General features: G+C 38.5%; 2 protein-coding genes across 4 annotated transcripts; both read right to left on the bottom strand.

Annotated features, from left to right (window-relative positions):
• Positions 1–1,783: 1,783 nt before the first annotated feature.
• Positions 1,784–24,917, bottom strand: C9 (complement C9). Of its 3 annotated transcripts, none has more exons than XM_053932718.1 (12): positions 24,825–24,917; positions 19,264–19,381; positions 18,433–18,580; positions 17,007–17,154; positions 15,001–15,139; positions 13,303–13,521; positions 10,051–10,291; positions 8,566–8,694; positions 5,243–5,421; positions 4,811–5,039; positions 3,914–4,093; positions 1,784–2,304 (listed from the first exon to the last, which is right to left on the bottom strand). In XM_053932718.1, exons 1-11 carry the CDS (start codon positions 24,908–24,910, stop codon positions 3,933–3,935), a joined length of 1,797 nt encoding a protein of 598 aa, XP_053788693.1. In that variant the 5' UTR covers positions 24,911–24,917; the 3' UTR covers positions 1,784–2,304; positions 3,914–3,932. The 3 variants fall into 3 exon arrangements, with proteins under 3 accessions (XP_053788693.1, XP_053788695.1, XP_053788692.1); XM_053932720.1 differs by having other exon boundaries at positions 19,264–19,357; XM_053932717.1 differs by lacking the exon at positions 24,825–24,917 and adding an exon at positions 22,438–22,532.
• LOC128782391 (uncharacterized) lies at positions 2,311–3,896 on the bottom strand. Its single transcript, XM_053932721.1, is given in 2 exon segments — positions 2,311–3,075; positions 3,078–3,896. Coding segments are annotated over 2 exon segments (708 nt in total). The 5' UTR covers positions 3,175–3,896; the 3' UTR covers positions 2,311–2,464.
• Positions 24,918–25,282: the final 365 nt, after the last annotated feature.

Genomic DNA, 25,282 nt, shown 5'->3' with positions numbered 1-25,282 from the left:
AAACACACTGAAAGAGCTTACCGTCGGTAACTTAAGCAAGTGGAGATGAAAGGTTATGACAAGGTCTGTAAGTATCAGGGAAGAGGGAGTATATATACCAAAAAATATGGGATTGAAATCAAGTGTGTCTAAATAATTGTGACTACATTTAAAGTGGAAATTATATTATAATTTATATTCATTTATATTAATTCATGTTCAGAAATGATCTTCCAAAGAGCATAGAGAAGGAAGGAGATCAGTAAGGCTTGCTTGTTCTACATGAGCAATTTAGGAAAGACATTTAATATCAGGACTGGGAGAATTCTGCTGTTAGGAAAAAAATTCCTTAACAGAGACAGATTACTAACTGTACTGGAAAGATGCTTGGTCACCATGTCTGCTCACACTGTGTGTTGAATCTTAGATTATGGTAGGTTATTCTAGGCATCCTCTTTGTACTTTTTTTAAAGCAGGAATGTTTTCACTTCTGGCTCTTTAGGATTTGCTGTATTAAAAGTTTCCTGATATCTGATAGCTCTACTCTTGGTGGAGAATTCTCCTACTCCCACTGTGAGACAATAACACCAGATCTTCACCAAGAGGTGCTTTATTACAGGTGCACAGTACAGTAAAAAGCCTGACAGTTTTGAGGCTTTCTGAAATGTCCCAGAAAGACTGCAGAAATGCTAGGTGCATGTGTGAACATAAATTAGTGGAAACCCATTGCCTCTCCTGTGGTCTGAAGGGACTATTCGCGATGGCAGGACCAGTGAAAGGCTTTTTTTTCATCTAACTTTTGTAGCACAGAAGGGTTTTGTGGTTCACTGTTTTCTCTTCTGCTTTCTTTTGTGATGTTTTATCTTTGGTACTCAGAGTCTTTAGTCACTCATGGGCAGGAGCAAGGTAAAGAATGTTCCAAGGGACTCTTCCAGATCTGGACTGCCACTATGCAAGGGACTAATTGATCTGATGTCATCTACTATTTCTGTATTTCCAAACCACTCAGCCCTCATATATCTTTGTTATTAACTGTTTCCTTATATCTTGCTTCCAAGGGGATCTTCCCATATCTAGTAGTATAACTAAGTTAACATGGTTACCTTTTCCTCAAAGGGGACACTGATTTCTTTTTGTTTTCCCAAGTTAGCTGACTTTTTAAATGATACCTCTTTGAGAACTATCCTTTCTCCTTGTTCCAAACAAATTTTCCAGTAATTGTCTGCTGGGTTCAAAAGTCACTGAGGAAGATGGACAGGTAGGTTCAATGACAACAAAATTGCATCAGTCTTGTTTCCCTGTTTTGGAAGTTCTGCTAAAAATATGGATGGTAATAGGACAATTCTTCTATCACTTTGTAATGTGCCTCTGATTTCTCATAAAATCTTTAACTCATTGACATAGTCAAGATACAGTGATGAACTATTCTGCAGATATTGCGAGGAGCAAGCATTGTAGCTGTAGTGAAGCTGCATGTCTTCATAAACATCCTGCTGGTCTGTGCCATGAATTAGATGTAGAACATGTGGCTGAAATAAATTTCCAAGGGCATTTTGCTAAAAATAATGACTCTTCAAAGTTCTTCTCTAACAATATACCATCAATCAAATGATGCTGTATACATCATTCTTATAATTGTGCTGGATTTGAGTTCTTGAAACTCAGTTTGAAAACATTATAGAAATAATTATGAAAAAACATTAATGAAGGGACACCCCATTGACTAACAAAGAAGGAGTATTCATGTTCTAATGATAGCCACAGACAAATAAAAGGTTGACCACAGCTACTGTATCAGCACAACTCTGTTAACATGTTTATATTTTATTACTTTATTTTGATTACAGATCATTTAAGCTGCAGGTACTTTAAAATCATGCCATTACACTGTCCTGGTGTAGCTAGCTGGCCAGCAGAAACTGTGATTTGTGGAACTGGTTTGAAATCCATTAATGTTTTCTAAAAAAAATGAAAAATAGTGAAGAAGTGATAGGAGATAGTAGCTACAACATATATATTTGGTCAAAATTTAAAAGAAGTTTTAGTCTCATAGCTCAATAAGGCAATGATTTTATTGTGTCTCAACTATGTCTGTAATGTGAAAAAATGGTAATGAAGAACCATCTGGACACAATCGTGTGCTATGTGCTCTGGGATGACCCTGCTTGAGCAGGGATATTGGACCAGATGACCCAGTGTGGTGCCTTCCAACCTGACCCGTTCTGAGACTCTGTGTGATTCTGTGAAGGATGAATCAAAACTCATAGTGTGATTTCCAGAAGACTTAAATATCAGACTTCTGCTTCAAGAGTGAGGACTCCACGTCTGAAACCATAGAAGCCAAAGTTAGGTTAATATTTTTTTTCTAAGGAATAAAATTAAGCTGCTTATGAGGTTTGTTTTTATTTTAATAACACCAGCTTCATTGAATCAAGCAAAGGCTAACTTCATACCCCGAACTGAACAAGAGGGCAATAACACTGACCTAGGGAATGTCCAGGAGTAGGGAAACACATAGCAATACATTCCCAGAATACAGAATCACAAGGTTGAAAGAGACCTTTAAGATCATCAAGTCCAACCCATGCCCCAACACTTCAACTAAACCATGGCTCCGAGTGCCACACCCAGTCTTTTTTTTAAACACATCCAGGGATGATGACTCCACCACCTCCCTGGGCAGACCATTCCAGTTCTTTATCACTCTTTCCATAAAAACCTTTTCCTTAATATCTAACCTACATTTCCCTTGGCGCAGCTTAAGACTGTGTCCTCTGGTTCTGTCAGTGGCTGCCTGGAGAAGGAGACCAACCCCCACCTGGCTACAACCACCCTTCAGGAAGTTGTAGAGAGTGATAAGGTCACACCTGAGTCTCCTTTTCTCCAGGCTAAACACCCCCAGCTCCCTCAGCCGTTCCTCACAGGGCTTGTGTTCCAAGCCCCTCACCACCCTTACTGCCCTCCTCTGGATGTACTTAAGCGTCTCAACGTCCTTCCCAAACTGAGGGGCCAGAACTGAACACAGCACTTGAGGTGTGGCCTCACCAGTGCCAAGTACAGGGGAAGGATGACCTCCCTGCTCCTGCTGGCCGCACTGTTCATGATATAAGCCAGGATGCCATTGGCCTTCTCGGTCACCAGGGCACGCTGCTGGCTCATGTTCAGTTGGCTGTTGACCAGTACCCCCAGGCTCATTTCTGCCTGGGCACTGTCCAGCCACAATAGTTTCCAATCCTGCAAAAAATGATTCTTCAGAGACTTCCTGAGTGAGCCTGATTATCTACCTTTAATAATGTTCTATTTTTTTGTGTTTAGGTTTTAATATGCATATTTACTTTCTGTATGGACATTGTGTGAAGAATGTGTCTTCAGTCTGTTTAAAATCTACCTCTTGCTGGTTTATTTAATTTATACTACTTATACCTGTCCTTGGGATATTTCTCTTGATCTTCCAGATCTGTATCATATTCTCTCAATGAAAGTTTCAAATCTGCTGTAGCACTAGCTTTGATGGATTTCAGCATTCTATTTATCAAGTAAGAGACTTCAGTCTCCTAAACTGTCTTAATATTTTTTCCCTGGAAAATAAGTCTCTTCCCTCTCCTTAAGACATAAGCTTTTTGATGGGTAGTCTGACTGGAGATGAAATCTGTTTTTTTTGAGAACTGTATTTTTAGTCTATTCTTATCCAGAATTCTATTCTAATCTCAAGCTCTGTAATATAACATTACTTGTCAAAACATTCAAATACAAATCTAACCATTCATAAATTCAATATACAGTGGTTGATCAAAGGTGGTATCAAATCACAGATTTAAGTGAAATACATAAGTGAACTTACCCATCACTTCATCAACTGCATTTCTGAAATGCCCCAAATATTGGCTGAACATTTATTCTAAACTGCAGTAACACATTTAAACAGGCTGCTTACCTGGTTTTGATGAGCCTAACTATTTCCCTTCTTCACAGGGCCGTTTTTCAATGCTTTCTCCCTGGCATGTTCTGCCGTCAGGTCCTGGTGCAGGATTATTACACTGGCGAGTTCGAGTGCTCTCCCCACTGTTGCAGGTGGACCAGGCACTCCAACAGCTCCAGCCTCCATCAGTCACAACTGTTATGAAGACATCATACAGGATTAGGCCACTTACCTCTTTCAAGGTAGATCATGATTCAACTCAGTTATGGTGATTCTGCAGATCACTGCAGCCTCCTGAACACAACCCATCACAAAGATTCAGCTTTTAAAAATGTGTTTGTCAGTGGCAGTGCTTAAAAACCCTGGGCTTTCAACATTTTTGTCAAGTTCTAGGGTCCATTTTGGGCACCTGTGCATTAAAAACCTTGCCACAGAGAATGAATTTACTGCACAGTAATTTTTTTACATTGTCAGTTGTGGAACTGCATTCTTTTCCCTTTTCCCTAACCTAATATTAAACTAGGACAGTAATTGTGAAACATGATCATGTGCTAGCAGACACTGACCTTTTGCAGAAAACTGAAGAAAAAATAATTTAAGACATGGTGAGATTGCTTTTGCCTGAAATTGGTTTACCAGTACTGCACCAAGCTTTGATAATTCTTTTGTGTACTTAAATGAACTTCATGTCATTCCAAGACACAGTAATGTATGTGGAACAATGAACTCCAAATTAAAGTACCCTCTTTATGGAAAGAACCCAGTCACTTACCTTACTTTCCACACCTTGCCCTTGAGATTTGACAGTAGTAGGTAAAAGTAGATATGGTTCTCTTCTTATGAAGGCTCATTTTGTCAGTCTATTGTTACAACAGATATGCTCATTTTAGTTCATTTGGAGTATTTACTGACCTTTCACTAATGTAGATTTAGGAATTTGACAAGCAATTCCCTTAAAATAACTTGAGCACAGGCATGTACAGACTCCATCTACCAGCACAAGGGTGCCTCCATTTTTACAGGGTTCACATTTGCACACACTGTATTCGGTAATGTAGTCTTCAATTGCTCTTTCCAAATTTTGTTTCTTTAAATACGCATCTCTTATCTTAACTGGAACAAGTGTATGTATTGGAGAAGGCTGTAGAAGAAAAAAAGCCCATACATAACACACTCTTCCAAAGTTCTGAATCCTTTTAATATAACCATCACCAGAATAAAAATCTGAAGAAACAGTTAAGATAAAGACGATGTGTGAAATTATAAACTTGGAGTCTCACCTCCATCATAGAACAAAAGCTTTCAAACTGTAAAAAGCTACAGCTTTGAAGAAGCTGTACTTACCCTTTGCTGTATCACTACTGGGGCATCAACCAAAGATTTAGCCCACCCCATGTAATCCTCTACATCAACCGCTTTGGCTCCTCGTAGTAACATTTCTTTGATTTTAACTGAAAAGTCAATCTTCCCTCCCTCCACTAAGGAAAGGACATCATCAATGACAGCATTATCTTTTACTTCTGCTGCAGAAAAAAAAAAAAGAAAAGGGTGAAGAAGGATGTTTAATGTCCATGCATCTGGAAGAACAGTTGTCCTTCTAGTGCAGCCAGTCCCTCTTTGTAAAATGATTCTAGAGAGACCTCTTGGTTGTGGCAGAATTCAATATCTCTTTGCTTATACCTCTTATGTGGGAGGAAATCTTTTATTTTGCAGTTAAATTAGAAAATCCTAGATCTGAAAGGAAAAGAAAGGATAGGACAAACTGAGACACATTATGGACATCACAGTCCTTTGATGACAGGCAAAAGATAATGAGTAATTCTACTGAGCTAAACCAAAATAGGGCAGGAATTAGAATAGTAGGAGCTTTTGCTTCATAATTAAAATACAAGAGCAGAGCACTGAAAATTATTGCCTCTTAAGCACTTAGTAGTAAATATCCTTCCCTTTTGCAATTTTTATTCCATGTGAAACAAAGCCCATCTCCAGATACATAAAGGAGCAGAGGGCAACAGTGATAGGCGGGGGAACACAAACAGGGTAATCAGAGAAAGGGAGTCCCTGCTTCAACTCCTCCCATGCCTGTTCCAGCACAGCCATTAGCCCAGCAGGATGGGGCTGAAGATTAATGAGCTGCAAGATGAGTCAATGGAAGATCTCTCTGGATGCAAAGAATGGCATTTTGGGATTGCATGAACTTAAATACTTAGGATATATTTACATCAGTGACGTTGAAAAGGTAAGGGGGTTTTCATGGTGGCTTTGGGAGGAGAAAACTTGAGAAAATAAAGGGATAAAGGCAAAAAAAACGGGACTGATTGTATACAGACAAATGACTGATCTGTGAGCTACTCTGCTGTGTACTGTCCTTCATCTTTGCAGTCTGTCCTGGCCTACCATTAAATTCCATTCTAACTCTTTCCTAGATTGAAGGGATTCTATTCTGTGTGCATGCTTGTGTATAGAGCTCTGTGTACCAGCAGCTAGAGCTGGACAAGGGCTGATAGGCACCTGATGTTTGTGGTGGCAACCACTGGAGCAAGTGACAATACATCTGCCAGTGTGTGGTGACTAGCAGGTGTCAAGCCAGACGAGCAGGTGAATATAGGGTAAGTGGCTTGGGAGCCAAGTACCAGTACTGTTACCGTGGCCTAGATATGGTGGCTGTGATGCAGTGACAGCAAGGGATAGTCAGCAAGGAACGACCAACAGATGTCATCTACCTGGCCTTCTGTAAGACCTTTGATACAGTTCCACATGACTTCCTTATCTCCCATTGGAGACATATGGACCTGAAGGGTGGACTTATTGGTGGGCAAGAAACTGGCTGGATGGGTATAGCCAGAGGGTTGTGGTCAGAGGCTCCATGTCCAGGTGGAGGCTGGTGATGGGTGGTGTCCCCTCAGGGCTCTCTTTGGGACCGATTCTCATCAGTATCTTCATCAATGATAGAGTGGGGTCAGGTGAACTCTCAGAAGCTTTCCAGATGACACAAAATGGAGCCATTAACACAACAGAAGGATTGGATTCCATCCTGAGACACCCAGACAAACTTGAGAGGTGAGCCCACAAAAATCTCATGAAGTTCAGCAGGTCCAAGTGCAAGGTGCTACACCTGGGTCAAGCAATAGCAGGTCTGTGCACAGACTGGGAGAAGAACCTGTGGAGAGCAGCCCTGCCCAGAAGGGCTTGGGGGTGCTGTGAGTGAGAGGCTGCACATGGCCCAGCCATGGCACTCACAGCCCAGAGAGCCAAACATGTCCTGGGCTGCATCCAGAGCCCCGTGGGCAGCAGGGGAGGGAGGGAATTTTGCCCCTCTACTCTGCTTTCATGAGATCCCACCTGCATTCAGCTCAGGGGTTTCTAAAACAACGAAGATGTGGACCCTATGGAGCAAGTCCAGAGGAAGCCACAGAAATGGACAGAGTGCTGGAAGACCTTTCCTATGAGGAACAGGCTGAGAGAGATGGGGTTGTTCAGCCTGGAAAAGAGAAGGTTCTGGGGAGACCTCATTGCAGTCTTCCAGTACTTGAAGGGGACTTATAAAGAGAGAGGAGGGAAATATTTTTACTTGGTTAGATACTGATGGAATGAGGAGGAGTGATTTTAAAGTAAAAGAGAGATTTAGATTAGATGATAAAAGGAATTTCTTTACTCAGAGTGAAGTGCAGCAATGGAACAGATTACCCAGAGAAACTGTGCCTCATCCCTGTAGTGTTCAAGGACAGGTTGGATGGGGCTCTGGACAGCCTTATTTAATATGTTGAATCCCTTTCCAAAATGATGCGTTGGAACTAGATGATCTCTAAGGTCCTTTCCAACCCGAACCATTCTGTGATTTTGTGGCTCCAGAGTGAGACAGGTGGAGGAGACGGGTACTGGGTTTCTAGGCCAAATACTGGAGAGACCTCACAGTTCTGGGTTTGACTGAGATCTGTTCTCATATGAGTGCATTTCTGTCTAAGGCAGCTGGAGGTAAGAGGATCTAAGGGCTAATTGCTGGATCGACTGAGCACCTAAGGCCAGTCCCTGGAGACATCCACAGTGTGTGTCTTGGTGTGCATCAGAGAATCTGCACCAGCAATGGAAGTGGAGCTGTGGGCCTGGTGTAGTATATCTCTGTCACAAACAGGAGAGCCTAACAATGCAGTTGCTTGTTCAACTGGGTATTTAAGGTCAACTTCTGGAGTTATCTGTACTGATTATATATAAATATTGTATTGGGACTGTAATACCTGAGGCTTGTGTTGCCTTGGACAAGGTGGCCTCCAGAGGACCCGCCCAACCCTCAACTGTCCCATGATTCTGTGATATTGCACACTGAAAGACTTTCTCCTGGATTAAATGGAGAGGAGAAAAGGATGAAACGATTTGTGCCATTTGTGTTTGCCTGAGCGCTGTCTGTATTTTTTCTGTATTTATTTGTGGCCAGTGATGTGTAAGTATGTATGTATGCATCAGGTGATGGGTTCATGTGTGTGCATGCTGGGAACACATTCTCAGGCTGTCTGGACTTAGGAGCGTGGAAGAATGTGAATCTCACCTGTATTGCTCTATTAGATTTGTCTTTCCCCTAACAGCCACAACTATATTGATTATTCAGGGGAAGCAGCTAGTATTATCTTTCCTTAAGCAAAAGATATAACATAAATCAAGGATATACTTACATTTTTCCCACCTATGAATATTTTCACATTTACCACTATCAACATTAAAATTGGCTTGTATGTTTTTATACACAATATTGGCATCTAAGTGATAGCCAAGGCATTTTTTCACATCTTCTACAGTGATTCCTGGAAGTAGAAATAGGCAATTAGATAGATTGAATAAGCATAAATAACAAGACATTATTATTGTTACAGAATAAATTTCAGGCCTATTGGAAATGTTTGTGTCTTCTTACTATTTATCTTTTACTTTTTCCTTGTCTATGTAATGAATATGAGGATGACTGTAATTTGAGTGCCTGAACAAATGCAGGTGAGATCTATGGTAACTAGGAAAATAGTAAAAATAAATTTCTGTTTTTCTTTATCTAGCTGAAAGCAGGTCTTCCTTTAGAAACCATTTCTCTTCATTTTATTATATTGAAATTTTGTTTTTTGCAGTTGTTCAATATTTACTCTTTTTATATACTAAATTACTGAATTCTGTCAGTCTCTCTTCTAACCTCAATTATTTCTCCACTCCTTTTACCCATAAAATTAATCAAGGCCACTGATCTCTTAAAAGTATGTTAATTTTAATCCACCTCTACCCACTACTGTTTCCAACATCTCCTTTCTCCTTATTGAACCCAAACCCAATAACATCTGCCACTTTGGCATTGTGTTCAGAAAGAATTTTGCTTAAAATTGGGACTTAAAAAATCCAGAACTACAATCTCGAGGTGATGGACAGACTAATAGTGGGAAATGGAAGTGACATATTTCTCCCATGTCCCTTTTCATAACCTGAATATTTGATATTCATATTAACAATGTTGATATTGTTATTGGTGCTGCAAGCAGCAGGTGCTCATTTTCTGATCTCCAAAATCAACGTGAGAGTTGTCTTTTCTCACTTTACTCCTGTGTGATCACTTTAATCCAGCACAAACCCACATATATCTGAACTACACATGAGGGAAGATTAAATTTCTACTTTTCTATTTTAATCAGGGCATGGAAGATTCCAGTGTGAATGTTGAAAGCTATGAAATAAATTTCAACACACTCACATGCTCCATGTGGTTTCTAGAAAGCCCTTCAATTTATTCCTTGTTTTTTGTCACCACCATACTCTTAGAGTGATTATACCACAAAAAGGTACCAAATAGGATTTAGGGTTTATACTGGTTTTCTTGTCTTTGGACAAGATCTCTTGTGAATCATGCAATTATTGCTAGTGTGTTCACGAGGTTTGTTTAAGGTTCCTTTAGCCCTCTCAGTCACAGACTTAAAACAGAGATTTCAAATAGTTCTATAAGTTATAAAGGTTGGCTATTTTCTCTGTTTTCTCATGTAATTCTATAATGTCACTGGTGTGCCACAAGCAGCATGCACTGAACTGTGCTTTCTCAGTATTTTTCCACATACACAGATCTATCATCCCATATCTCTTTGAAAGTCTGGGAACTTGGTCATAGCCAAGGCCAACGGAAAGCATACCTAGTTGAGACATAGCATAATTATCCAGCACGTAAACAAGTTCATATTTTCCTCCTACAGTTCCAGAGACTGCATAGTGAGTTCCATAATCTTCTAGGAATTTGAAATACTCCCCCTTGTCATATTCAGCAGGCAGAAATTTTAAATCATCAAGGAAAGCATCTGTGAGGCGAACATCACGACTCCGAATTTGGAACCTTCCCAGCTGAATCTGTCCTTTTACATGCAGAAAGGTTTGGTTCTGAATGCAGGGAGAAGAAAAGAGAAGAGTATGCCATTCTGGTATGCAGCACAGCATGAAAATCTATTCTGTTTTACTTGTAATGAAGTTTCAGCACTTTTCAACGTAGCATTCAATCTAGCATTATGGAAATGAGACAAACTTGTTTTATAAAAATTAGAAAGCTCTCCGATCTAAACTGAGGAAGCAGCAAGAGAGTTACTTTAGTTCTTCCAATTTTGTAGAACTCTTCCATTATTTTAACAAGGCCTTTTTGATCTATTTGACAATAGGTCTCTTGAATCATAATGCCTACTGAAAAGTGACTTTCTGACTTTTGTAACATTGAAAAGTAGTTCTACATGGCTTGCTAAATAGCAGAAGCTGTCCACTCTGGTCAGATGGAGTTTCCTCTTTGCTTATAGTCAGAGCAGACCTAAGTTCTCTCTTTGGATCACTTCCCTTTTATTCTCAGATTCTCAAAAGGAATGGCACAGCTCCAATTAAAAACTACACCCTCCTGATTATTAGAAAGAAGGGCATAGTTCCAATTAAAAACAAAAAAACCCAAACCAACATCATAAAAAGAAAGTTAATAAGGAAAAAAAACCTTCATATTATGTAGTTGAGCCATACATACATTGTAAGTCTAGGTATAACAAATGATATTTTTGTGAATTACATTCCAGGTGATTTTATATCATATTCTAAATCAGGACCTAGCTACTGCCTGTAACTTGTGAAATAAAATCTTGTGAAATAGTTGCACTTAAAACTCTAAGGGAACACATGCCTTCCAAACCCCATTATTATTTGCAGTATTTATGTGACTCCCTTAATAGTAGTGCCCAATAGGAGGTATGTAAAGAGGACCTGGCATCTGACCATTATGTTATCCAGCACCATTTAAAGGATCTTAAGCTGCTGACTCAGATGCTCCTTAAGACTGGCAGAAATCTTCAGGTACCTAAACCACTGTGAGGAAATTTTTGTAGGTGCAATATTCCTGCCGACCAGCATATACAGATTGTTTCTCTCCAGGTGCCTCCAGGCACCTCCAAGATTATGACTTTAACTTTCAGGTGGGCCCTGGAGGGGTCTCATGTAGGGACTGTCACTCCACTAACCTGCAGCCCCATGACTTTGCAGTGATAGAACTCTTCTTGTGACAGATTGTGACTCATTGTCTGAACTGATCTCTCAGCACAAATTTGAGTCCAAAGCTTCTATCACAAGCCACTAGACTATAATCACACATTAAAACCCCCTGAGCTATAGAGCTTGATCTTTTATCTCTGTGAAGATTCATGGTTTGAGGTTTAAATGGTTTGTTTCCATCCCAAGAAAACTCATACCAGTACGAAGGCAATGTTGGGTTCAGCTTATCTTTATAGCGCAGATCTTTGTCTTCAGCATTATTTCAATTAATCAGTGATAAAACTTAGTTTAGCTTTTCCTTATATCTATTTGACCTCCAGAGCTCTGAATGGGTCCTAGACAACAAGAATGACAAACTTGAAAATATTAATTAGTTGAAGAAAATCTAGTATTCCTTGCACATGGTGCACTTTAGCTCTGTGGAGCTGATATGCCTTGTATATGATGGCATATTGTAATCACAGACCTTGGCATAAAGTGTGGAAAATGGTATATGACCTGATCAGTTAATTCCATTAGCACACAGCTGCTGGATTAGGTCATAATGTTGTGTTCTGCTCATTTTGGCTGAGAGAAAAGTTAATCTTCTTCACAGTGGCTAGCATGGGACTGTGTTTGGGTTTAGTGTTGAACACAGGTTTGATAATACAGAGATGTTTTTGTTATTGCTGTTCATTGCTTACACAGAGCCAATACCTTTTCTGCTTTTTGTACTGCTGTGCTGGCAAGGAAGTTGTGGGTGCTTGGAAGGTTGGGGGATACATAGCTGGGACAGGTGACTCAAATTGATCCAAAGGATTTTCCATACCTTATGACATTGGGCTCCGTATATAAAGCGGGTTGAAGAAGGAGGAAAGGAGGTATGTTTGGAGTGATGGCATTTGTTTTCCCAAGTCCCATTACATGTGATAAAGCCTTGCTTTTCTGGAGATGCCTGAACACCTGCCTGCCCGTGGGAAGCAGTGACAGAATTCCTTGTTTTACTTTGCTTGTGTGCATGGGTTTTGTTTTCCTGTTAAACTTTATCTCAGCCCACAAGTTCTCTTGTTTTTACTTTTCCCATTCTCTCCTCAAGCCTGCTGGTGGGAGAGTGGAGCAGCTGCCCGGGATTCAACAATAACATGTCTAGCATCGCTTTTTGTGGTCTATCTCATTTTGACCACACTAAATGCTAAGGCTACTTCTTTACTATCAAATAAAATGGGGTTGGGTCTTTCCACTCTTTCAAAGGGCAGGTATTGCTTATGCACAATCCCAAAATGGGCTTGCTTTTCTCCAGACTGTCTACAAGATCATTCCCTTCAAACATGCTGTGGGGAAGTGCAGGATGGGCATTGCTTATGAGAACTAGTACTGACTTAAGTCATGCAAGCAAGCTAGTAAAACTGTGGATTATCTTGTACCAGTGCCTTTTCCTTATAGCCCTGGCTAGTTTATTAGTACAGATGTACCCACAAGTCTGAGATTTGACCTTTTGATCATTATTCCTAAAATTTATTTTTTTTTATGTAATGTAGGCCTCCTCAGTGGCAATTTTTCATCATAAGACTTGATCTAATTTGTCCGCATTGCACTAGATCAGAGCTGCTCTCTAATCAGGATGAGACCAGAGGTCTTCATTCTTTCTAACACCAAGCCCCTGGTGAAGAGGGTGCTTGCTAGTTAAAGATAAACAGTGGGAAAAAGAAGATACTTTGAGTTGCCATTTGGCCATGTGTGAAATTTGTCACCAGTACTTCATTAAAAAGAAAAAAAAAAATAAAAAGCAGCGGCTGTCTGGAATACTTACATTATTATTGCCTAATTCTAACACTGCATAAACCGTACCATTTGTAAAATATTTACATTAAAACCTTTAGAAGAATTAATCTCACCCTTTCTGTGTAGCTTTGAAGGATGGAACCAAGTGTATAATTCTTTCTGTAGTCATATTTCAAATGTCCTTCTGAAGCATTTTTGTTACTCCCATCAGTAGGTGTGTATTTCAGAGAGGCATCAATATTAAAATATTTCTGTTTTTGTATGTAAACCTCTTGTAACATTTTCACACGATCATGGTAGTAAACAGATGAGAAAGTTTTGTCTGCTTTTGTCTGAGAAAAGATAGAAAAAAGGTTGTATGAGAAAACAACAGGCAGTAGTTGAAAAATCTATGTAGCACTTTAAAGCTGTACTTTTTACAGAGCATATCAATGCATTTTCTTACAGCTCTTTTTTAAACCAAAACAAATGGAAATAGCACTCTCTTCACAAACTACCTTGTCAGGATCAGTTCAGTGGTTCAAAAATCATTGAACTGACTGCAATGACAATAATTTAGTGAATATTAAATCTCAGCATGTAACACTGTAAAAGTAATTTATGTGTGTCAACTATCCCTTTACACTGTCTACAGCTTCCTTGTGAGAGAAGAGGAGAGGCAGACACTGATCTCTACTCCCTGGTGACCAGTGACAAGACCTGAGAGAATGGCCTGAAGCTGTGTCACGGGAAGTTTAGTTTAGATATTAAAAAAGTTTATTCACCCAGAGGGTGGTTGGGCAGGACAGCTCTCCAGAGAAGTGGTCACAGCACCAGCCTGACAGAGCTCAAAGAAGCGTTTCAAAAATGCTCTCAGGTGTGACTCTTGTGGCATCCTGTGCAAAGCCAGGGGTTAGACTCAATGATCTTTGTGGGTCCTTTCCAGCTCAGGAGATTCTATGACTCTGTGTGAGGAATAATAGTCCCTCTTTCCTGAAACACAGTTAAGATTTGCTAAAAGCTCCTGACTTCTTAACTAAGTCAGAATTATGATTCTGCCTTCTTTTCTTACAGCAAGCAATAAATAATCCAGCTATTTTAGTATACTTTAGCAGAATATCACATTTTAGCAACTGAAAATTATTCTACATCAAAACCAAACATAACCAGAGATCTCTGGGTCAGATTTACTCATTTTGGGAAGGGCCTCGTTTAAATAGTATTTGTTTTATCAAGTTCCTATTTACAGTAATTTAGACGGCACAATTGTGCTTTGATTTCTGAAGTGTCTAACAATTTTTTCAACAATCATCAACATTTTTGGCGTTCAAACCTCACTAAAAGTCATAGTCTGAAACTTAAAAGCCTAACAATTTTTTTTCCCCAATGCAAAAGAGGAAATAATCACTGGTTAGAAAAAAACAAATACCAGAATATTGTATTATGTCTGCATTTTTATCAGTGGCTTTTACATGTCCTTGAAAATGTAGATTATTTTGTCTTCTACCTAGTAAAAGTTGGGTATTGTAATCCTTTCTGTACATCTTCTGTTCATTTCTTCTGCTCATATTTTAAACATTTCAGAAAGATAATTTCATTTATTGTGCAAAGGTGCAGCACGAAGACGTGGGAATTTGTCTGGCATAACTAGCATAACTGAGCTTAACTGCCAAAGTAAATGAGAACATAACCTCTTTCCCTCTGGACTTTAGCACAAACCTGAGCCTAAAAATCTGCTGTCTGGCTCAAGAGATATGCTGAGTCTTCCAAGAGTATTTCAGGAGCTGGCACTCAATGAAACACATCGTATCTTGCAAAGGACTTAAACTTACATCGTAAGTGAGAACAGCCACATTCCATGGCTTGCGGTAGTATGTCTGTGTGTTTCCATCACGCACCCGCTCACAAAGACCATTGAAAAAGTCATTGTCAAATGGGCTGGCCATTGGTTGCATCCCTAAAACATTGATTCTACAAGAGAAATACAAGAGAAGTTATATTTAAAAAGAGGGCGTGTCAGCACACATGACCTGTCGACTGGAAAAGCCGTATTCTGTCAGAGACAGAGGCTATAACTGTGAAACTGGATCTTGCTCCATCCAAGCAGCTTGTCTCATCTCTTGCAGTTTCTCATCTGTGTACTGGAGATAGTTACATATTTTGTAAATTTCTTGAAGGATCATATATGAGAAATGAACAAATAAAAGACATTAAACATCAAACATGGTGAAAACCTTAGGAAGGAGGTTAAAAACATTTCTGTTGACCAATATATTTGTGAGAAAGAACATTTGTTCTTGACAAGTACATCTATAAGAAAGCATTCCTTGTAGATTTAAAATGTACATCTCAACAGCTATATGTATTTTTAATAACTTATATTAGTTTGTTTGCTGGTAGGCACTTGGTTATTAAGCATGTACAACATTCATCAAATCTTTAGTAGGAATATACAGCTACTCCTAGCATTGTCTCTTCTTGCAGGGTGTGACCTTGGAATGGCAGCATTTCCTGGAGCATAAGAGAGGAAATCTAAACCATTACAAAACCAAGCAGGCAGGCGCATCAGCTGTATACCTCTATGCATCTATATACTGAAGTACAAGAAATACTTCCAAAAACAACTCCTTGGAGAATTCTGTATAATTTGTTTGCCCTTTTGTGCCTGTTTCATACATTTCAATCTTTTCAGTATTTCCAATATTTACATCTGGCAAATATATGTGTACCCTTCTGAGTGTAGAAAGTGGTAAGCAAGCCATCAAAGTCAGCAGTGACATTACTGCATCTCTATGCAACACTTTCTCATGCAAGATTTTAGTAAGAGATTGTAACAGAAGCTTCTAAAATTGTCTTTATGCTTGGTTTACTTCCTCAAGCTAAAACCCAGTATTTTTGCTCTTGCACAGTAAGAAGTTAAACGAAAAGGATGTATAATTTTAGTGCTGTTGTATAATATTATATAGTACATAATAGTATACTATTATATACTATATGGAGTATATAGTATATATACTCTATATACTATATACTATACTATACTATATACTATATATATACTATATACTATACTATACTATATACTATATATAGAGTATAATACATATACTCTATATACAATATATACTAAATATACTATATAGTATATATACTACATACTATATATAGTGCTGTAGTATACTTTTATCTTCTGTTCAGTTTGGATTGCTCCCTTCTAACTCTAATTTGAAGGTAAACAATATGTCACGTTTTCTTTTTGTTAGACATGAAAGAAACTCCGCAGGGTCTGAGAACAAAAAGATTAATTTTCAACTTAAATTAATGATGAATGCTCCTGTAAACAACAAAGACCTGGGAAGTAGACAATGCAATACTGGAAGAAAGCTGCACATAAAGTGTTGTTGCAGTAAGGCATCCCATTATATAAATTGTCAAGAGGTATTTTCTCCCTTTTAGACATGCATTTTAACAAAGTAATTGGCAATTACTGATTGATTGTGAAATATCATTAGAAACAAATCTATATACCTATAAAATTTACCTTTAAATAAAATGTAAGTTTATTTATGTGGCATGTATATATGATTCTGTTTACTAACATTGTGATTGATTTACACTGTCTGCAGTGCATATTACACTGCATGTTTTATCCTCACAAGTATACAAAATAAAATGGTAGTTAAATGTTCTTGCAAAGGCTACTTAGCATTTCTAAATACAAATGCTACCATGATTCATATTCCACTTTTGGGAATATCACTGTGCCCCAGTTTTTTCAGCTGACTTTGGAGACAATCCCAAATCTTCACTAGGCCCAATACTACTTTTTACTACATACCCATGTCCTGCAGTCCTGCCAACTTCAGACACATCAATATCATGCTTTCGACATGGTGACCGTGGTTCAGATTCACAGTTATCTTCATCAGAATAGTCTCCACAGTCATTATCTATATTGCACACAAGTCTTCGCTTTATACATCGACCTGATCACGGAATAAAACATTGTCTGAATGCATTTTTATCAGGATGGACTTTAAATGGCACCCTCAGGTACTTCTTATTAAGATCTTCCTCTATGTATATTTCTACTGTTGTCTTGAGGGATTAAAATCCTATGCTCTGACACTTTCAAATGAAATAAACTGCATGCCGCTGTTTTATATAAGTTAGTAGGATGACTGAGAAAAGTAAGTTGTAGGAGAACTGTTGTCATCTGAAGAAAGTTGTTGTTTCCTAGACTGTTCTATAGTAAAGTTCAAATAATTGGATGGTTGGGGTTTTCTTATTTGTGTTAAGACAATACAGGGAATTATCAATTCAACATCAACAAAAATTTCTTTCTAAATAATTTAAATTGTTGCTGTTTGGGCTAAATAATTTGGATAATACGGACATGTAGTGTCCCAAACTATAGTGATTTGTGCTCTAAAGCAACAGGGAAGTAGTAACTTTCCTGAATTTACATATCACACATTTTACAGAGACTGTTTTTGTTTGTTTGTTTGTTTTTTCCTATAGGATTTAAAGACTTTAGTAGATTAGCTGTAGCATAATAAATTAACACTTTGATATCATCAACCTCACCTGTAAATGCCACACAATCTCTGTGAACTAGTAGTTAGAGGTTTAAAAGTTTTCTAATTTTAAATTGCTTTATTTGCACTTTTCAGTGTTTGAGTTAAACACAATATAAAAAAATGGCTTAGAACTTCCAATTAATTTACCATCTTTCTGTTTTTGTTTTGACTAGTTTTACTATTAACTTTTCCTACTTTATTTTGATTTCTCATGAATCTTGAGCACTTGTATCACTTTACAAATTTATATCTTATTTTGGATCTAGATGCATGCTTGTCTCCAACTAGGATCTATCATGCCAGTTAGATTGGTAAACTTCCATATCCATTCTGTTAAGATTCCTTCAGTTCTAGTTTTTTTTTCCTGGTGATTTTTTTTGTAAAACCTAGTGATCCAGTAGCAAGTGGGGCAGTTAAGCTGGAAGAAAGGATATGGTCAATTCTACCCATGCAACAGAAGTTACAGAAGAATTTAAACTAGGTGCAAATTAAAATGGAAGATGAGAGAAATGTACCCCTTCTTAAATGGTTTTGCTGCAGTGGTTTTGGCATTGTTGTTTTGAGCCCACCTGTCCATGGACTGTTTTTAAGTGCTAGCTTGAGGCTGATGCAACTTGTTCACAGAACTAAAATGTGGTTTCTGAGTTACTGCTTTACTTGCTATGGCACGAAGACAAAACCTACCTGAACTGCACTGAAATTCAGCACCACAGTCTGGTTCTGGTTCTTCAGGACAGGCTTTGCTGGTTTTACAGGTCTGTGTGTCTCCTAGGGCTTCTAGGCATGCTTTTCCACCAAACTGCCCAAATCTTTCAATATGTCTGGAGCGAAACTTGAAAGAAAAATAACACTATTAATTTTGTTCAGAGAGAAAAGAGAATTCTACCAGAACTTCAGGGTTTCCAGCTGAGCTTAGAGCTTTTCAAAACTAAACATCTTTGGTGAAATTTTTGTTGAAAATCTACAGGCAAAATTAATGAATAAAATAACTTTGAAATAATAATTATGATTACTAATACTTAGCTAGTATGTAAAGATGTTAATTTTCCCTATTCAGTTTACTTCATTGTTTTGTTTATCTCTCTCCAGTGTGGAAATGAATCATTTATATTTTGTATATTTTCAAGTTTTTGATTTTTTAAAGCCCTAAAAGAACTCCACTAAGAAAATAAAATTTTGCTTTGGAAAAGAAACTGTGTGGGTTGTGTTTTTTTGTTTGTTTGCTTGTTTGTTTGTTTTAAGGGAAAATGTATTGAAAAATAAAGTTTTAAACAGAAACACACAGCCAAAATAGATACTTTCTATGAAAAAAACTTTTTTAATGAGAACACTTGAGCAGTACTGGATGTAGTATTCTCTTACTCTATGGCTTCAAATCTGACATTACTATAGGTTTCATCAAATCATGAACATGCAGTATTAAGAGCTGCAATCTGGCACTTTCTCATAACCAACAGGCAGACAGATATCCCTTTGGTTGAGACTTTGGAACAGAGACTTCCAAGGACAGCTTACCCTTTGGTTGGTGCATGGGTCGCATGGCCCCCACGTGCTCCAGCTGCTCAGTTTGCAATCTATTGGAGATGGAACATTCAATTCCCTTGTTTCCCTGTGGAAAGCTTTTTCTGAAGAGCTGTCAAACAAAACATTCCAGTACAGTCCTGGCAGTATACTAAAATCATATGTGAGTTTGTATTTAAACCATGGATTAATATTTTGGAAGCATCTTCAAGCTGATTTCTGTTTCACTTTCATGAAAGTACTTAGATGTATCAACAGCTGCCTAATATTAAATTCTTTGGTGGTTTACAATTACATTCAAAACAACTTTGAAGACTTAATAAGCCAGGTCTTTCCCCCTTTTTTAGATCTTTGTGCATACAAATGCTCTTCTGGTTATTGAAGAGAATGAAACAATAATACACAGAAAACATCTGCACTCTCCTGTTCAGACAGTGGTTGTGCTCCCTAATATGTAAAGCTAAAGACTAACATACAGCAGCACATCTCAAATGGATGTAGCACTTCAATACATCTTTGTGATTTTAACTAATTGACTTTGATGGTGTTGCTCTTAACCCTGGATAAAAGCATAAATGCCTTCCACAGTTGGAAAAATACTCATAATTAAAGGTATTACTTGGTAACAGAATAACTTAAATTGCTAGAAAAAACTGACACGTTTAGCTGTCTTACTATTCTTGGCTTGCCAAGTTGAATACTCTTACAGTTAGGCCTATTTTTTTTAAGAGTTACTTGTCATTTTGGTGCTCAGTTTTAAATATCACCAGACTTCCAGTTCTCAGTACGTGTAAGGCCATTACTTAACGGCAATCAAGTTTTATTAAAACATCCACTGGTAGATATTAAAAACTGATGCATTATAGAATGACTTATCAAGTTTAAAAGCCAAGGCTATTTAGTTTACTGTGACCTTATCTTCAATTGTAAATAGCAGAGGAATAAAGCAGAATTGAGCTCTGACTTGCCTTTTTTTACTCTCAGTAACAGTTTGGCCTTACATGATGATTATTCATTCTCTGTGAAGCAATTCTCTCTGCATCTCTCCAAGTTAAGGCTCTGCTCTACAATGGGACCTTCCTTGCTGAGCCCAGTTGGCTGGCAGATCTGCAGCTCCTGCAGTGTGAGGTACGTATGGGTTTTCATTGTAGGCAGGGCTTTGCCCTTTGACCTCCTTACATCATACAAATATCACAGGAGTCTAAACAAATGTAACCTGATTGCATAGAAGATAAGAAATCTGCAGTTTGGACAACAAAGACATAGCAGTTGGTCCAACTTTCTGGTGCCTTTTATTCTTTGTTAAGTTTACATATGTTCTAAGTTGTTACTGAGAAAATAAACCTACCTCTTTTCAGCTATCAAGTCCTAACCAGCTCAGGGATCACAGACTTGCCCAAAATTTTGCCATGACAGCTATTAAACATAGAAATAGGTTACCCAGGGAAATGGTAGAATGTCTTTCCCTGGAAATATGCAACACTATTGTCAAGACTCCTGGATAAGCTAATCTAAAGCCCTGTTTTGAACAGAAGATCTCCAGAAGTTCCTTTCAACCTGGACTTTTCAATGTATTCAGCAGTTCTGTGAAATTCTGGAAAGTTGTATTGTATTTGAAATTTGATGTAGCTCCCTAGGCTCTTCAAAACCAATTCTTCCATCTGCAAGTAGCTCATCTTACAGGTACCCCATACTAAGCAAGTAATTCTTAAAAAGTTCCTGTACAGTTTTCTATGTATTTACCACCACTCAGCATGACAGTAACATAAACAGTGGAAAAAAATGAAAATCTAGTGCTGTGGTAAATGGATGAGAATCAGCTTGTTCCTTACTGTATCTCCAGGATGTCTTTCCATCTTCTTACTGATGGAGGACTACAAACCTCTGAGTAACAATATATATTCTGGCATCTTGAGTTGAAGACTGACAGGTGTCCTTAAAGACAGTAGGAGTGAGAAACCTTAGATGCTAGACCTATAAGATAGATTGTGGTATCTGATGGGATGTCTGGAAGCAGATAGTTATATTATTCCTAGCAATTACCAAGTTATATTATTCCTAGCAATTACCAAGTATTTTGATGTTAGACAAATTGACATTGAAATATATATCTGAACTGTTACATTATTGCTGTAAAAATAGAGCCAAAAACCCTTACAGGCAGTAAGGATTAATCATGTAAAGCAGCCATGTGCCTAAAAAAGCAATCAAACTCAAGCTACTTCATGTCCTAAAGGTTTTCCCAGAGGTTGTTGTAAGGCATTATAAAGTAAAAATCACAGGCAGAAAAGACTGAGTTGAAGTCTTCAAGGCAAATGGAAGCCTTGCCATAGACTGTCTGCAAACTAGACTGATGGTAGTCTCTGACTGACTTTCAGGTAACAATATTTTTCACATAATGAAAGATATTTTCCAACCTAAGTGATTCTATCATTTTATGATAATCACAATTTAGCAAATTTTGCAAGATTATTAATTGAATGATGTACACACACCCATGGACCTTCTCCAGCATAGTGTATGAGGTTCACATGATTTGGTTTAGCTTTAAGGTTTTAAATTTACTTGAGGTTAGATAAACAAAAATTTAAAAAATCAGAAAAATCTAATTGCAAATGATTCATACTCTGAAACACCACTAATATATCCATTGTTAAGATTATCTGGGATATCAAAGGGGCATATATTCAACAACATTGTTTAAAAGAATCAAGATACTGCCAAAATTTGCAAACTTGTCACCTCCACATTAAATTTGAAGAAAAAGTGTTACTGGAAAACTACATTGAAACAGTTGCTAAGTCACACAATTTAAATAGGAGAGGATGTAAAAACATTTCAGCTACTGAAGAACATCACTGAAGGTGACAGTTGAGAGCACAAACTTCAGAGGTGGACACAGAAATCAAAATACCTTCTCTGGTATTATCTGTTGAGAGGTTTGAAGGACAGAAGAGTACTCTTTGGAAAGCAAAAGCCATTTCACAATCAGTACACAGAACAGTTTGCACCTTGTCTTGGATTGCACAGTACACTCTATACACCCACAGGCTACACTGCTCTGGTGATTTGTTGTTGAGTCATACTTCGGAATAGAGAGCTGTTGACTTCGTCAGTTACAAAATGGATGACTCAAAAAAGAGTCTTGATTTGATAATTATCACTCACCAAGAAATAAGGCACATCTCTCTTGAATTTGAAGAAATGATAGGATCACATGAGAGCATAACTTTGCCAACAGTAGTTGCTAGCACCATCTTCAAGCTGCACAGCTTTCGGTATGCTGGGGAGCCAAGCATTTGGTGAATGTTGCCTGCTATGGATTTCTCTCTAATAGTCAAATCTTCTGTCTGGACCATTTCTAACTGAGCATATTTTAATTGGATCTGAATGTTAAAATAATGATAACCATCAAAACATAAGGAGCAAGTGCTGTCCCAATCTAGTGGCATTCTGTGGTGGAATGCCTCCATCAGTGGACAAGAGAAAGGCTGCAGATGTCATTTATCTGGACTTCTGTACAGACTTTGACATGATCCCTCACAACATTCTTCTCTCCAAATTGGAGAGAGATGGATCCAATTCCATACTGATAGATGGATAAGGATGTGGTTCTATGGTCACATCCAGAGGTTAATGGTCAACGGCTCGGAGTCCCAGGGACATCAGTGACAAGTGGTGTCCCTCAGGAGTCCATATGGTGACCAGTGTTATTTGATAACTTCATTAGTGACATAGACAAAGGAATCAAGTGCACCCTCAGCAAATTAGCAGATGACAACAAGCTGAGTGCAGCTGCTGACTCTTCTGAAGGATGGGACACCATCCGGAGGGACCTGGACAAGCTCAATGAGTGGCCCTTGGGAATCTGATGAGGTTTAACAAGGCCAAGTGCTGCTGCTGCACCTGGGCTGGGACAACCCCTGGTACCAGCACAGGCTGGGTCTGAACAGACCCAGAGCAGCCCTGCCCAGAAGGGCTTGGGGGTGCTGTGAGTGAGAGGCTGCACATGGCCCAGCCATGGCACTCACAGCCCAGAGAGCCAAACGTGTCCTGGGCTGCATCCAGAGCCCTGTGGGCAGCAGGGCAGGGAGGGGATTCTGCCCCTCTGCTCTGCTCTGCTGAGACCCACCTGGAGCACTGCATCCAGCTCTGGGGTCCTCTAAACAGGAAAGATGTGCACCTGCCAGAGAGTCCAGAGGAAGCCACTGAAATTATCAGAGGCATGGAGCACCTCTCCTGTGAGGAAAGGGTGAGAGAATTGGGATTGTTCAATAAAAGATTAGATTAGATATTAGGAGAAAGTTTTCTTTTGTGAGGTAGTGAGGCATTGGCAGAGCTTGCCCAGAGGAATTGTGCATGCCCCATCTGTGGAAGCATTTAAATCTAGACTGGATGGAGCTCTGAGCAACCCTGTGTCATGAAAGGTGTCCCTGTGCACAGCTGGGACTCACAGCACAGAGAGCCAAAAGTGTCCTGAGCTGCATCCAGAGCAGAGGGGACCTTCAAGATCATCTTGTCCCTACCTTCCTGCTGTGTGCAAGGACATCTCCCACTAGACCAAATTGCTCAAAGTCTCACCCAACCTCTCTTTGAACACTCCCAGTGTTGGTAATTCATAGCATCCCTGGGCAACCTGTTCCAGTGTGTCACCATGCTCACAGTGAAGAACTCCTTCCTAATATCTAACCATAATTTCCCCTCATTCAGAGTGCACCCATTACTCTTCTTCCTATCACTATAGTTCCTGATGAAGCATACATCTCCAGGCACCTTCAGACACTGGAAAGTCTGGGGACTATAAGGTCTCCGTACAACCTTCTCTTCTGCAGGATGAACAGCCCCAGCTTTCTCAGTTGTTGTTGTAGGGGAGGTGCTTTAGTCTTCTAATAAACATTGTGCCTTCCTTTGGACTTGTTTAAACACATATCTATTATAAAGCTCACATTTTTTCATCACTTCGTTTTGACCATTCTTGTGAATGACAAATTTCTGGTAGAGCAGCTCTTCATTTTTTTTTTTCACATGACTATTTGGTAGGGACTAGGCTTCTTTTTTCCTCCTATTGATACTTGCAGTGAAAACACAAAGGCTGTATTTCCAAAGATTAGAAATAGGCAGTCTAGGAGACTTCAAATATTAAGAATTTAAAAATTTAATATTAATTTTAAAATTAAATTTAATATTTAAATACTAAATTTTATGCTGTCAGCATAAAATTGTTCAGCTTCAGGAAGAAATAGATTGAGATTAGGTATTTTCACACAGCATGCAACAGAAAAAGGTACCTGAGCTTTACCTGCCTGCAAAAATATGCCTTCAACTGCTTCAACAGGCACATTTATTGTGTCACATATATCCAAAATAAACAAATAAATAATTGCTATCTGACTCCTCAAAATACAGCAAGAAGTAGTTTTTTTTTTTTTTTTTACCATAGGATATCTGAGCAAGGTACAATTAGAAATGTCCACACAGGATATTTATGCTTTATGCTTTATGCATTTAGAGAAATGAAATGGTGAAGACAGCTGCAGAAGAAAAAGAACACTTACCTTCTGCTTTCCCCCCAGATTGAGGCAACTGTCTCTACATTGCAGAGTATGGCTATAAGCTGCAGAATAACATGCATGGTTCTCATTTTGTAGTTGAGCAGACTAGAATTATTGTGACTGAATTTGTAATTTATTTATTTGCTCCTTTAGTTATTTATTACTAAGAGAACAAACAAAAAGCAGAGTGTACTGAAGAATGCCAGTAACTGGCCAAAACTGCCAGTTACTGTATGTGCTCTAAAGTCCACTTTTCAGAAAATTCCACTTTCTCCCTGAATGGGGAAATACTGTAAAGCACTTGCAAGGTTAAAAATAAACCAATTTTGTTTAACAGTACCTTTTGAATATAGGAAAGACATGATGTATTGAATTAAGAGAACCATTAACTGCCTAGTGAAAAAGTTGTTGTAACAGTGACCCATGTATAAAACAAATAGTTCCTAAAGCAGAGCTGCTTA

This window comes from Vidua chalybeata, chromosome Z (genome assembly GCF_026979565.1).
Source record: "Vidua chalybeata isolate OUT-0048 chromosome Z, bVidCha1 merged haplotype, whole genome shotgun sequence".
NCBI lineage: Eukaryota > Metazoa > Chordata > Aves > Passeriformes > Viduidae > Vidua > Vidua chalybeata.
Note: the sequence above shows the minus strand (reverse complement) of the source record. Positions and strands in the feature narration are given on the sequence as shown.